This window comes from Gopherus flavomarginatus, chromosome 18 (genome assembly GCF_025201925.1).
Source record: "Gopherus flavomarginatus isolate rGopFla2 chromosome 18, rGopFla2.mat.asm, whole genome shotgun sequence".
NCBI lineage: Eukaryota > Metazoa > Chordata > Testudines > Testudinidae > Gopherus > Gopherus flavomarginatus.
Window position 1 is genome coordinate 3,816,387 of NC_066634.1, and position 12,816 is coordinate 3,829,202.

General features: G+C 67.2%; 1 protein-coding gene across 2 annotated transcripts in view; it reads right to left on the reverse strand.

The window, feature by feature from the left end:
* The window catches only part of PPFIA3 (PTPRF interacting protein alpha 3), a 30,714-nt gene extending 17,898 nt beyond the window's left edge, over positions 1–12,816 (reverse strand). The window contains exons 1-9 of one of the 2 annotated variants that reach the window (XM_050927668.1): positions 12,765–12,816; positions 6,162–6,465; positions 3,041–3,142; positions 2,452–2,616; positions 2,237–2,311; positions 1,981–2,061; positions 1,462–1,683; positions 1,036–1,182; positions 4–138 (exon numbers count right to left, since the gene is read on the reverse strand). In XM_050927668.1, the coding sequence (XP_050783625.1) occupies positions 4–138; positions 1,036–1,182; positions 1,462–1,683; positions 1,981–2,061; positions 2,237–2,311; positions 2,452–2,616; positions 3,041–3,142; positions 6,162–6,395 (1,161 nt within the window). In that variant the 5' untranslated portion in view covers positions 6,396–6,465; positions 12,765–12,816. The remainder of the gene's footprint in view (positions 1–3; positions 139–1,035; positions 1,183–1,461; positions 1,684–1,980; positions 2,062–2,236; positions 2,312–2,451; positions 2,617–3,040; positions 3,143–6,161; positions 6,466–12,764) is intronic. The other variant, XM_050927669.1, reaches the window with a different exon arrangement.

A 12,816-nucleotide genomic window follows, 5' to 3' on the forward strand; every position in this document is an offset into this window, starting at 1 on the left:
CACCTTGCTGAGGGCGGCCACGCGCTGGGCCAGCTGGGCTTCGATCTCGGGCAGCGTCTCAGCCCTTTGCAGCGTTTGCTGGAGCTTGGCCTTGGCGTCCTCTAGCCACTCCTGCAGCTGGCGCCCCTTCTCCTCGCTCTGGGGGGCACCGAGAGTCAGAGATCCCCCCATTGCCCCCTCACCCCCCTTCTCCTCGCTCTAGGGGGGCACCGAGAGTCAGAGACCCCCCATTGCCCCCCCACCCCCTTCTCCTCACTCTGGGGGGGCATCGAAAGTCAGAGATCCCCCCCATTGCCCCCCCATCCTCTTCTCCTCACTCTGGGAGGGCTGTGGGGGGGTACACCGACCCCTTGCAGGGCACATGGAGCGGAAGTCCCAGGGGGGGCTCTGACCTGTCGGTACAGCGACTCCTTGCAGGGCACATGGGGGGGGTCCCGAAGGGGGGATTCCAGAGGGGGCTCTGACCTGGCGGTACAGTGACTCCTTGCAGAGCACGGGGGGGCGGTCCCGGAGGGCGGCTCTGACCTGGTGGTACAGTGACCCCTTGCAGGGCACAGGGGGGCTCCCAGGGGGGGTTCTGACCTAGCGGTACAGTGACCCCTTGCAGGGCACAAGGGGGGTCCCGGGGAGGGGGCTCTGACCTGGCGGTACAGTGACCCCTTGCAGGGCACGGGGGGGTCCCGGGGGGGCTTTGACCTGGCGGCACAGCGATCCCTTGCAGGGCACAGGGGGGGTCCCGGGGGGGCTCTGACCTGGCGGCACAGCGACCCCTTGCAGGGCACAGGGGGGGTCCCGGGGGGGCTCTGACCTGGCGGCACAGCGACCCCTTGCAGGGCACAGGGGAGGTCCCGGGGGGGGCCTCTGACCTGGTGGTACAGTGATCCCTTGCAGGGCACAGGGGGGATCCGGGGGGGGGCTCTGACCTGGCGGTTCAGCGACCCCTTGCAGGGCACAGGGGGGGTCCCGGGGGGGCTCTGACCTGGCGGTACAGTGATCCCTTGCAGGGCACGGGGGGGGTCCCGGGGGGGCTCTGACCTGGCGGTACAGCGACTCCTTGCAGGCCAGCTCGCTCTCCAGCTTGTCGTTGGCGTCGTGCAGGGACGTGGCCTCGCGCTGGGCACTCAGGTATCGTTTCTCCAGCGTGGTGATTCGCTCCTCCATGTCCTCCCGCTGCGCCAGCGCCTGGGGGCGGGGGGGGACAGGCCGGTGGGGGGGGCTGACATATGCCCCCCTCCCCTGCCAGGACCAGCCACAGCCTCCCACCCCTGAGCCAGGCCAGCCCCGATGCCCCAGGATGGCTCTGGGGAGGGGACTCGGCCTTGGGGGTGACAGGCCCTGGGGGGGGCTCCCTGCCATAGGGAGGAGGAACCTGGGGGGCTGTCGAGCCTGGGGCAGGTTCGGGGGGGCCCTCAGGCCCAGGCGGGATTCGGGGGGGCGCTCAGGCTTGGGGGGGGGGCTCACCTCCTTGAGGTCGCGCTGCAGCTTGGCGTTGCCCTCCTGAGCCTTGGCCAGGTCGCGCCGGGCGCCCGCCAACTCCTCCTCCAGCTCTGCCAGCTGCCGGCACAGGAGCCGGAGCCGCTCCCGCAGCTGGGCCAGCTCCTCCCGCTGGCGCTCGAGCAGCTCCTCCGGCTCCGGCGCCCGCCCCACCCGTGCCTCGGGGGGCCCCGCCCCGTTTGCCACCGCCTGGGGGGGGGAGGAGATGATGTCAGGGACATGGGGCTCCCCAAAGAACCCCAGAGCCCCCCAATATCCCCAGTACCCCCACAGCTCCCACTAAGCCCCAGCCTCCCCAGAGCGCCCCCACCCAGCCCCAGGGCCCTCGAGTATCCCCAAGCCCCCAGAATCGCCCCCACCCAATATCTCTAGCCCCCCAAGGCCCCGCACTGAGCTCCAGTCCCCCGAGAGCTCCCCAATACGCCCCAGCCCAGCCCCCCCACCTTCCCCTTCTCAGCCCCTGATGGCCCTCGCAGCGGCTCTCACACAGGTCGGCGTGTCGCCCTCCTTCGGCACGTCCTGGAGGCCGGACCGGCGCCGGGCGAGCTGCTCCCGCAAGGACAGGGACTGGGGGAGGGGGAGATGTCAGAGCTGTGAGCTTCCCCGGCAGCAGTGCCACGCCCCTGCCCCCACCAGAGGGACTCCTGTGAGCTTCCCCGCAGCAGTGCCCTGGGCTGGGAGTGGCCCCCCCCACAATTCATTCAGCTTTGGGCAGGGGGTCCCCCCCTCCCAGCGCCTGTACCTCTTGGTTGGACATTTCCAGCTCCTCCTCCAGCACCGCAACCCGTTCCAGGGCCACCCGCAGCCGCTCCCGGACCTGCAAAGGGGGCGGGGAAGTGGGCTGTGATCGGACCAACCCCCCGCCCCAATTCCCCACACACACCCAGAGCCCCACCCCTCCAACTAGCCCCCCCCACACCCCAGAGCCTCCCCAGCCCAGAGCAGCCCCCCCGGCACCTTTTCATCCAGCGCCTTGTGGTGCTCGAAGAGGGACTTCAGAGCCTTCAGCACCTCGACCTCGCTGGAGACGCCGGCCGGGGACTGGGCCTGGCGCTTCACCACGGTCATGCGGAGCGACCGCTCGTGCCGCGACACCAGGCACTCCAGGTGCTCCAGCAGCAGCTGCGGGGGGAGGGTCCGGGGGGTGAGGGATGGACGGACAGACACCCCCCCCGGCCTCAGCACGGACAGATGGACCCCCCCCACGCCTACCCCCCCACCGCAGCACGGACGGACAACCCCCCCGCCCTCCACCCCAGCCGCAGCACGGACGGACAACCCCCCCCGCCTCCCCCCCCACCGCAGCACGGACAGACAGACCCCTCCCCCATGCCTCCCCCTCTGGCTGCTGCATGGACGGATGGACAGACACCCCAAAACACCTCCCCTCCCAGACGCAGCACGGACAGAGAGACACTCCCCCCCATCCCCCGGAATCAGCCACAGATGGACAGACACAGACCGCCGCCCCCCCCCCCCCCCCCCCCCGGCTCCAGAAAGGTGCATGGGGATGGACAGACGGACCCCGGTGAGGGGAACCCCATACCCGCGTGTTGTTGCGCTCGGCTTTCAACTCCAAAATCTCCTCCTCCCGCTCCAGCAGCTGCTCCCGGCAGGCGTTCAGCTCCTTGGTCAGCGCTGCAAACTCCTGGGGGGAGGAAGGGGGGGGGGACAGACACCCCCCCCCGCAGAGTTAAAAACTGCCTGGCAAAATTCCAGCTGCACTTTATCCAGGGACCCTCCCCCTGCTCTGTCCCCACTGGGAATCCCCCCCAACACTGCCTCTCCCCCGGGCCCAGGAATGCAATCAGCCCCATAACTGTGGGGAACTGTTCAGGGACCGAGACGGGGGGTGTGGGGGTGATATCCCACAGGTCTCGAACCCGGCTCTGCCCTGACACGCCCATCCTCGTCTGGCTCCCGGAGACAACCCGCAGGCTTCCTTTAACGAACCGTCGCCTTGTTTGATACAGAAGCGGATTGAGATGGAAAGTGCGACGGACCCAGGGTAAGCGACCGTGCCCGAGATCAGGAGTCAGCTGGAGGGTGCCGGGATGGGGGCACACGGGACCAGCTACCGCCAGCAAGACAGACCCAGGCGCCCAAGGGACCGTCGGAGGCTTGGCTGATGCAGCCGAGGAGTTTGCAAGTGGACAGGTCAGATCTAAAGCCAGATCTCATGCCCGGCGCGGGATGTTAGGCCGGGCTCAGCGTGTCCCCCACCCCTCGGGAGACGTCCGTCCCTGGGAAAACGTCGCCCGTCGGGGCGATACGCTCGCCACGTTCCCGCGGATCCTCGGCGTCCTGCCGGCGGAGACAGAACCAGCTGGCCTGTCGGGGCCAAGCCAGGAGAATCAGAGGAAACGGGGTCGCCCCAGCAGCGACCCGCAGTGAATACGGCCCCAATATTCACCAGGCCAGGCCTGCGGGGGGATCGCGTGCGGATCAGAGCAGGTGACAGACGGAGAACGGTGCTGAGGACCCACGGTGCCCGGTTTCAGTAGGTCCTGATGCCGTTTGGCCGAGCAGCCACCCCAGGCGCTTCCCAACGTTACCCCGGGGATGCGTTTCGGGATGGCTGGGCCGAGCCTGCTGCGGCCTAGCGCAAGGCCAGTCCCGTTTCTTCTGAACCCCCCGAGCGTCAGGACAGTCCGAGAGAGACAGAAGAAACTCGCCGTGGCCTTTACGCCAAGTTCGAAGAACGTGCCTGCTTTCGAACCATCAAAGCCAACTCGTCACCAAAACAGCTCTTGACAGGGCCTGGCTCCGGCCCAGGATCTTACTGACCCCGAAGGTTCAGAGAACCCGCCCAAGGCCGGAGCTGCAAGCCAGCGACCCCTTCGGTGGGCCGCGTTCTTCCCACGGGTCATCTGTGTCATCTCCACCGTCCCGGAGTGAGATGTGGCCAAGCCAGCACCTGCTCGTGGACTTAAACCCCAGAATTTTCCCAGAGCTACCATCCGAGGGGGTTTCTCCTATTTAACATGGTCTACGCCCGTCTCTGGGAGTGACCCCTTAGTGGGCCAGGCCCCACGGACCCACACAGTCCCACCGAGACAGGCCTGTTGGCACCAGCACCCTCCGTCTCTTTCCGCGGCTCCCGGCAGCCCAGACAGACCCTGCGCGATGCTCCCGGGGGGAATCCACAGCAGCACCGGTGGCCTTTGCTGAACAAGGTGCCCACGGATGAGTCCCCCGGGCGCAGACCCTGCCCAGCCACGGGCTGGCACCGAGAGGCAGAGTCTGACCCATGATCCAGCATCGTGATGGGCCAGGCCAAGCTGTGACGGCCTCCGGGTCCCTCTCTGTCCCCGCCTTTGTCTGCCAGATACGGGCCACTCCGAAACGGGCGCCCCACATCCAGTTCCCAAGCCCCGGTTCTCGAGCTCCGTTCCCAGGTCCCGCCTGCCGGGTGCCATGCTGGAGCATCCAGTCCTTGGGGCATGTCTGTCTCGCTGGCCCCTGTCGGCTTGGGTTTGAGACACCCCTCTGGCCCTGTGTTAACCCTTTTGCACCCGCTTGGCGGGGTGGGGGGACCGCAACGCATGGAGGGAAATTGAGGCACGCCTAAGTGTCACACACACATTACAGGAAACTGCTGATTCGTCACAGCCTCTCCTCCACAGGCCAGCAGAGAAACCGAGCGCAGGAGCAGCTCCACCGCCAGCCAGTCCTCCCTGGCTGCCCCCCCGCCAGCGTTACCCGCATCCTCCACCAGCCCAGCAGTGTGGCACTGGGTCCCACCCATCCAGGCACACAGGGGCCGGCTAAAAAAACCAAATCTGGGTGATAAAAAGGCAGGCAAGACCCGCATCGCCCGCCAGGTCCCCGTCCCCACCGGGACGGACGTTCCCTCCAACCGGGGCACCGGCTCCCTAGAGAATCCGGTGACAGATTAACCCCTTCTCCTCCCAGGGCCCAACCCCCACCTGCCCACCTCCCAGATGGGATGGGCACTTCGTCCCGGGGGGGCTGGTGTCCAGAACCGAGGAAGGCAAATGCCAGCCGCTGATCCAACAGGAAGGGGCCAGACCAGAGTTCATAGCGTCCCCCTAAACCACCCCGAGGGGAGGGGTATGGGCGTGAAACCATGGGGATCAAACTTGCTCTGGTCCAATGGCCACTTCCAGCTTCCAGGTCGCTAACCACTAGACCCTGCAGCCTATGTCCCGGCCCCGACAGCAGTGAGGGGGGTCGGAGCTGTAGAGTCACTGGCCCGGCTGAGGTGGACAGGGCGGAGCTACCACCCAAGCCCTGCCTGCACCTGCCCTAGTGCAGACACGATTCTGCAGCCGCGGGAGCTTGCCCAGCTGGTGGGCGGCCGGGGTGGGCGGAGGCTGGTCTACGCTGCACCAGTCAGTCTCTGCCGGTGCCCCTCACTCCCGCCCCGCAGCCCCCTGCCAGCCCAGCCCTGCCGGTGCCCCTCACTCCCGCCCCGCAGCCCTCTGCTAGCCCAGCCCAGCCCTGCCGGTGCCCCTCACTCCCACCCCGCAGCCCCCTGCTAGCCCAGCCCAGCCCTGCCGGTGCCCCTCACTCCCGCCCCGCAGCCCCCTGCTAGCCCAGCCCAGCCCTGCCGGTGCCCCTCACTCCCGCCTCACAGCCCCCTGCCAGCCCAGCCCTGCCGGTGCCCCTCACTCCCGCCCCGCAGCCCCCTGATGGGCGCTGACCTGGGGCAGGGCGATGCTCAGCTGTCTCTGCAGCGACTCCTTCTCGTGGGCCAGCTCGCGGAGCCGGAGCTGGGCCGTACCCAGGCTGTCCTGCGTGTCCCGCAGCGTCTCCAGCAGCCGCTCCCGCTCCGTCAGCATGTTGACCATCAGCTGCTCAAAGTTGGCGTCCTCGGGCCCGTAGGCCGAGCCCCGGCGGCTGTCCTCGGTGATGGTGGGCATCACCTCGCACATCATCCTGCCGGGAGGGCGGGGCAGGCCCCGGGGGGCGCTGCGGGGGGGTGGGCGGGGGGCTCAGTGCCCCGACCTACCGGGGCGGTGGGGAAGGAGAGAGAAAGAATGAGACAGAACTCGTATGCCTGGGTTCTATCCCAGCGCTGAGGGGAGCAGGGCCTAGTAGTTAGAGCGGGGGGGGTGCTGGGAGCCAGGACTCCTGGGTTCTATCCCAGCACTGGGAGGGGAGCGGGGTCTAATGCTTAGAGCTGGGGGGGGGCTGGGAGCCAGAATCCTGGATTCACTCCCTAGGTTTGGGTGGGGCGTGCTGGGGGGGGGAGGTGTCCCTTACTAAAAAACTATATTAATTTAAAACTATCTCAGAAACGCCCACAAATTGCCCTCCCCGCAATTGGGCCCAATGTCCCACTGTGGGTTTTTGTGGAGCAATGAGGCCGACTCTGCCCCCATCCCCCCATTAAACACCTTGGGTGGGGGGAGGTTCATTACAGTGAGTAAAACTGGGCCCCTCCCCCAACAGCTGGTGACAACCCCCCCGGGGGGGTTATAAACCCATTCCTGCCCCAGGGTAGGAGCTGGGGACCCCTGGGGCCATCCTGCCCGGCGTCTCTCCTCCCCGGAGACCTGGGAAACAGGCACCGGGTGTGCAACCGTCCCCCCCCCCGCCCCCCGCTCCTCCAGTGCAGCAGAACAGACACACACAGCGGCAGAGCCGTCAGCAAAGCCAGACGTCGCCTGCCAGGAGCAGGACTCGCTTCCCCACGCAACACACACGGCGTCACCCGCTCCCAACACAACGTGACACACAGCCACGGTGCAACACCCGTCCACAATGCAACACACGGCGTCACCTGCTCCTGACACAACGTGACACACAGCCACGGTGCAACACCCGTCCACAATGCAACACACACGGCGTCACCCGCTCCCGACACAACGTGACACACAGCCATGGTGCAACACTCGTCCAAAATACAACACACACGGTGTCACCCGCTCCCGACACAATGTGACACACAGCCACGGTGCAACACCCGTCCACAACGCAACACACGGCGTCACCCGCTCCTGACACAACGTGACACACAGCCACGGTGTAACATCCATCCACAATGCAACACATGGCGTCACCTGCTCCCGACACAACGTGACACACAGCCATGGTGCAACACCCGTCCACAACGCAACACACGGCGTCACCCGCTCCTGACACAACGCGACACACAGCCACGGTGCAACACCCGTCCACAACGCAACACACACGGCACCACCTGCTCACGACACAAAGCGACACTGGGCCATGCCCACAGCATCACACGTTCCCGATGCAACGCAACACACAGCCACAGTGCAACACTTGTCCACAATGCAACAGTGTGACAACCCAACACACATAGCATCACCCGCTCCTGACACAACGTGACACACAGCCACGGTGCAACACCCGTCCACAACACAACACACGGCGTCACCCGCTCCTGACACAATGCGACACACAGCCACGGTGCAACACCCGTCCACAACGCAACACACACGGCACCACCTGCTCACGACACAAAGCGACACTGGGCCATGCCCACAGCATCACACGTTCCCGATGCAACGCAACACACAGCCACAGTGCAACACTTGTCCACAATGCAACAGTGTGACAACCCAACACACATAGCATCACCCGCTCCCAACACGACACACAGCCAGAGTGCAACACTCATCCATAATGCAACAGTGCAACACACACGCACAGTAGCAGACACAACACCACATGCTACACACAGAATGCAACACCCACCCACAATGCAACAGTGCTATGCAACACACACAGCATCACTCACTCCCGACGCAACGCAACGTACAGCCACGGTGCAACACCTCTGACAAAGCAACACACACAGCACCACCCGCTCCTGACACAACATGACACACCACAGCCACAATGTAACACCCGTCCACAATGCAACAGTGTGACAATGCAACACTGGGCCATGCACACAGCACCACCCACTTCCGACACAATGCAACGCACAGTGCTACGCACACACAACGCAACACTGCACCATGCACACAGCCTCGTATGCTTCTGAAACGCAATACACAGCCAGAGTGCAACACCCATCCATTATACAACAGTGTGACACACATACACTGTAACAGACATCACATGCTACGGACACAATGCAACAGTGCAACGCAACACACACAGCATCACCTGCTCCCGACACACAGCCACGATGCAACACCCCTGCCTGCAATGCAACAACACAACACAGCCGTGCTACACACACACACACACACACACCCCTTACAGCACAATGCGCTACCGACACAACGCAACACCCACCCCCAACAGTGCAACACAACACAACACATACTACCGACAACGCAACACCCAGGCCCAGTGCAACACCCCCAGTGCTACACACACGGCAACATCCAATGCAACATGCTACCAGCACAACGCAACAATGTGACACACAAACAGGCTGCAACACCCAGGCAAATGCAATAACCCAACACACACACACACAGAGCCCCCCTCCCCCCAGGCGCAGGCCCTGCGCCTGCAGACACCTCGTCTGGGATATTTATAGATAGCGACAGGACTGGTGTCCGCCCGCTCCCACGCACAGACACACTCAGATGGTACCTGTGCACAGAAACCCCAACACACACCCCAACATGCCAACACACGCCCGCCTCTCACGGGCCCTCATGCCAACCCCCTTCTCCTTCCCCCCCGGCCCTGACCCGGGGAAACCACATCAGCTTCCTCGGGGAGGGGTTCCAGATGCCCTCCCCCCCAGCCGCAACACACGTGTGTTGGTGTGTGCGCTCATGTGCTCGCGACACACCAGCTGGGCTCGCATGGAGCAGTCTGGCCTAGGTGGCACCGACAGGCTCGCACGGGCAGCGCACACACGTCAGGGCCCAGCTGGGCCAGACCCTGCAGCCCCGTCATGCACCCAGCTGGGGGGGGGTGTCAGGTGGTTTGTGCCCCACAGACTGGGAGATTGCTGCCCCCCGCCCACGGGGTCTCTCCCACCGAGTCCTGGGGATGGATCGGGGGCGGCAGCTCTGACCTACCAGAGTGAAGAGAAATAGTGGGGGGCTCTCCCTGCCCCCCAGGAAGACAACGTAGTTGGGGGAGGGGATGGAAGAGCTGTCCAGTCCCCTCCAATCCCAGCAGCAGGTTCAGCTGGGATTGCCCCCCCCCGACCCCCACGGTCTAGCTGCCCTGCCCCCTTGCCCATGGATTTTGGGGGTGGACTCCGAGGAAGGGACAGAGGGGTTCCGCCAGGCACATGGGGAGGGGGGGAGATGCAGGGCCCCCAGGCGTGAGGGGGGTAGACTGAGGATGGAGGTTGGGTGTGGGGGTCAGAGAACAGGAGGGAATGAAGCAGGGAGGGGGCGGGGGTGTTGGCAGGGGGATGGAGGAGGTTGGGGGGGAAGAGTGGAGGGGCTGAGGGGGCAGCTGGACAGGGGATGGCAGGTGCAGGCAGGCAGGGTGCAGGGAGAGGGGCTGCCCAGGGGGACTCACCCAGCTGGTACCTGGGGCAGAGACTGTGGGGGGCTGGGACACGAAGATGTGGGGTGGCTGGGTGAGGGCAGGGGGGAGGAATGGGGGCACAAGCAGGGTTGCCCTAGAGGCAGGGAAGTGGCTGTAGGGTGCTGGGTGCATCGGCTGTTGGGGGTGGTGTTGGGGAGCAGGGGCTGGGGGGGCTTGGCACCTCATGCACGGATGTGGGGTAGTGCTGGGGAATAGGGGGCCAGGTGGGGAAACAGGGGGGCAGGGGGTGCACACAGGGGCTGGGGAGCAGGGGAGACCAGGTTGGAGGAGCAGGGACTGGGAGAATGGGGGGCCCAGGCAGGGGGGCAAACGTACGGGCCAGGACAGCAGGTGGGGGGGCAAACGCAGCGACTGGGAGAGTGGGGGGACTGGGCAGGGGGCACACACGGACTGGGAGAATAGGGGGGCTGGGCAGGGGGGCGCAAGCAGGGGAGCTGGGGGAGCCAGGACTGGACGGGGGTCACACGTAGGGACTGGGGAGAAGTGGGGCTGGGAGGGTGCTGGGACTGGACAGGGAGGCGCATGCAGGGGCCAAGGGAGCAGTGGGAGCGGGGGGGGGGGGTCAGAGGAGCGGGGAAGCAGGGACTGGACGGGGGGGCACACACAGGGACTGGGGAGAAGGGGGGCCGGGAGGGGGTTGGGGGAGCAGGGACTGGACGGGAGGCACACACAGGGGCCAGGAAGGGACTGGACAGGGGGGCACGCAGGGGCCAGGGGAGCAGGCAGGGACTGGGGGAGACCAGGGGAGTCAGGTAGAGACCGGGGGAGCAGAGGGACTGGATAGGGGGGCGCATGCAGGGACTGGGGAGAAGAGGGGGGCGGGCGGGGACCAAGGGAGACGGGGTGGGGACCGGGGGAGGGGGGAGCAGGGACTGGTCAGGCAGGCGCACACAGGGACTAGGGAGAAGGGAGGCTGGGAGGGGGCCGGGGGAGCAGGGACTGGACAGGGGGGCCAGGAAGGGACTGGACAGGGGGGCATGCCGGGGGTAGGGGAGGGGCGAGCAGGGACGAGGGGGACCGGGGTAGTCGGGCGGGGACCGGAGAGCAGGGACTGGACAGGGGGGCGCACGCAGGGACTGGGGAGAAGGGGGGCCAGGAGGGGGCCGGGAGAGCAGGGACTGGACGGGGGGGCGCACGCAGGGACTGGGGAGAAGGGGGACTGGGAGGGGGCCAGGGCAGCAGGGACTGAATGGGGGCGAGCACGCAGGGACTAGGGAGAAGAGGGGCCGAGAGGGGGCCAGGGGAGCAGGGACTGGACGGGGGGCACACGCAGGGACTGGGGAGAAGGGGGGCTGGGAGGGGGCCGGGGTAGCAGGGACTGGACGGGGGGGCGCAAGCAGGGACTGGGGAGAAGGGGGGCCGGGAGGGGGCTGGGGTAGCAGGGACTGGATGGGGGGGCGCAAGTAGGGACTGGGGAGAAGGGGGGCTGGGAGGGGGCCGGGGGACTGGATGGGGGGCGCAAGCAGGGACTGGGGAGAAGGGGGGCTAGGAGGGGGCCGGGGGACTGGACGGGGGGGCGCAAGCAGGGACTAGGGAGAAGGGGGGCTGGGAGGGGGCCGGGGGACTGGACGGGGGGGCGCAAGCAGGGACTGGGGAGAAGGGGGGCTGGGAGGGGGCCGGGGGACTGGACGGGGGGGGTGCAAGCAGGGACTGGGGAGAAGAGGGGCTGGGAGGGGGCCGGGGGACTGGACGGGGGGGTGCAAGCAGGGGCTGGGGAGAAGGGGGGCTGGGAGGGGGCCGGGGGACTGGACGGGGGGGGCGCAAGCAGGGACTGGGGAGAAGGGGGGCTGGGAGGGGGCCGGGGGACTGGACGGGGGGGCGCAAGCAGGGACTGGGGAGAAGGGGGGCCGGGGTAGCAGGGACTGGACGCGGGGCTCACACAGGGGCCGAGAAGGGACCGAACAGGGGGGCACATGCCGTGGCCAGGGGGGCCAGGCACTGGGAGCCCGCCCGGCTCCTACCTGCAGCGGCGGCTGGTCTGATGCTGCGGAGGCCGGAGCGGGGGGGGGGTGTCCCAGCTCCTACCTGCGGCAGGGAGAGGGGTTCATTCCGGGGGGGCTGGGGGAATGTCAGGGAGTGAGGAGGGGGCACCGGGGGGAATGGCAGGGGGGCAGCTGCATGTCGGGGGGGACGGGCAGGAAATGTGCGCGGGGGGAGGGGTGCATGGCTGGGGGAGGGGATGGGGGAGTGCGGGGGGGCGTCCATGGCTGGATGCGGGAAGATGCAGGGGAGATGGGGGCATGTGCTGGAGATGCAGGCGGGGGAGACGGGCAGGGGGATGGGGCAAGATGCAGGAATGGGGGGGAGGGGGATGGGTGGAGATGCGGGGCGGGGGGTGCAGAGGGATGGGTGGAGGGGCGGGGGGTAAGGGGGAGAGGTGGAGACGCGGGGAGTGCAGGGGGTGCATGCAGGGAGGAGGGAGAGGTGCGGCGCGTGGGGTGCAGGGGGATGGGTGAAGATACGGGGGGGCGCATAGCTGAGGGGTGGGGGGCGCATGCAGGAGGGAGGAGTGGAGACGCGGGGGGTGCATGCGGGGGGGAGGTGCGGTGCAGGGGGATGGATGGAGATGCAGGGGGACGCATGGCTGAGGGGTGCGGGGGGGTACATGCAGGGGGGAGGGGCGGGGGGTGCAGGGGGCGCATGGCTGAGGGGTGCGGGGGTGCATGCAGGGAGGAGGGGGAGAGGAGGAGCGGGGGGTGCAGGGGGGCGCATGGCTGAGGGGGCTGAGGGGTGCATGCAGGGGGGAGGGGCGGGGCGGGGGGTGCAGGGGGGCGCATGGCTGAGGGGTGCGGGGGTGCGGGTACCTGCGGCGGCCGGTGCTGATGCTGCGGAGCCGGCGGACGCCCGGGGGTCGCG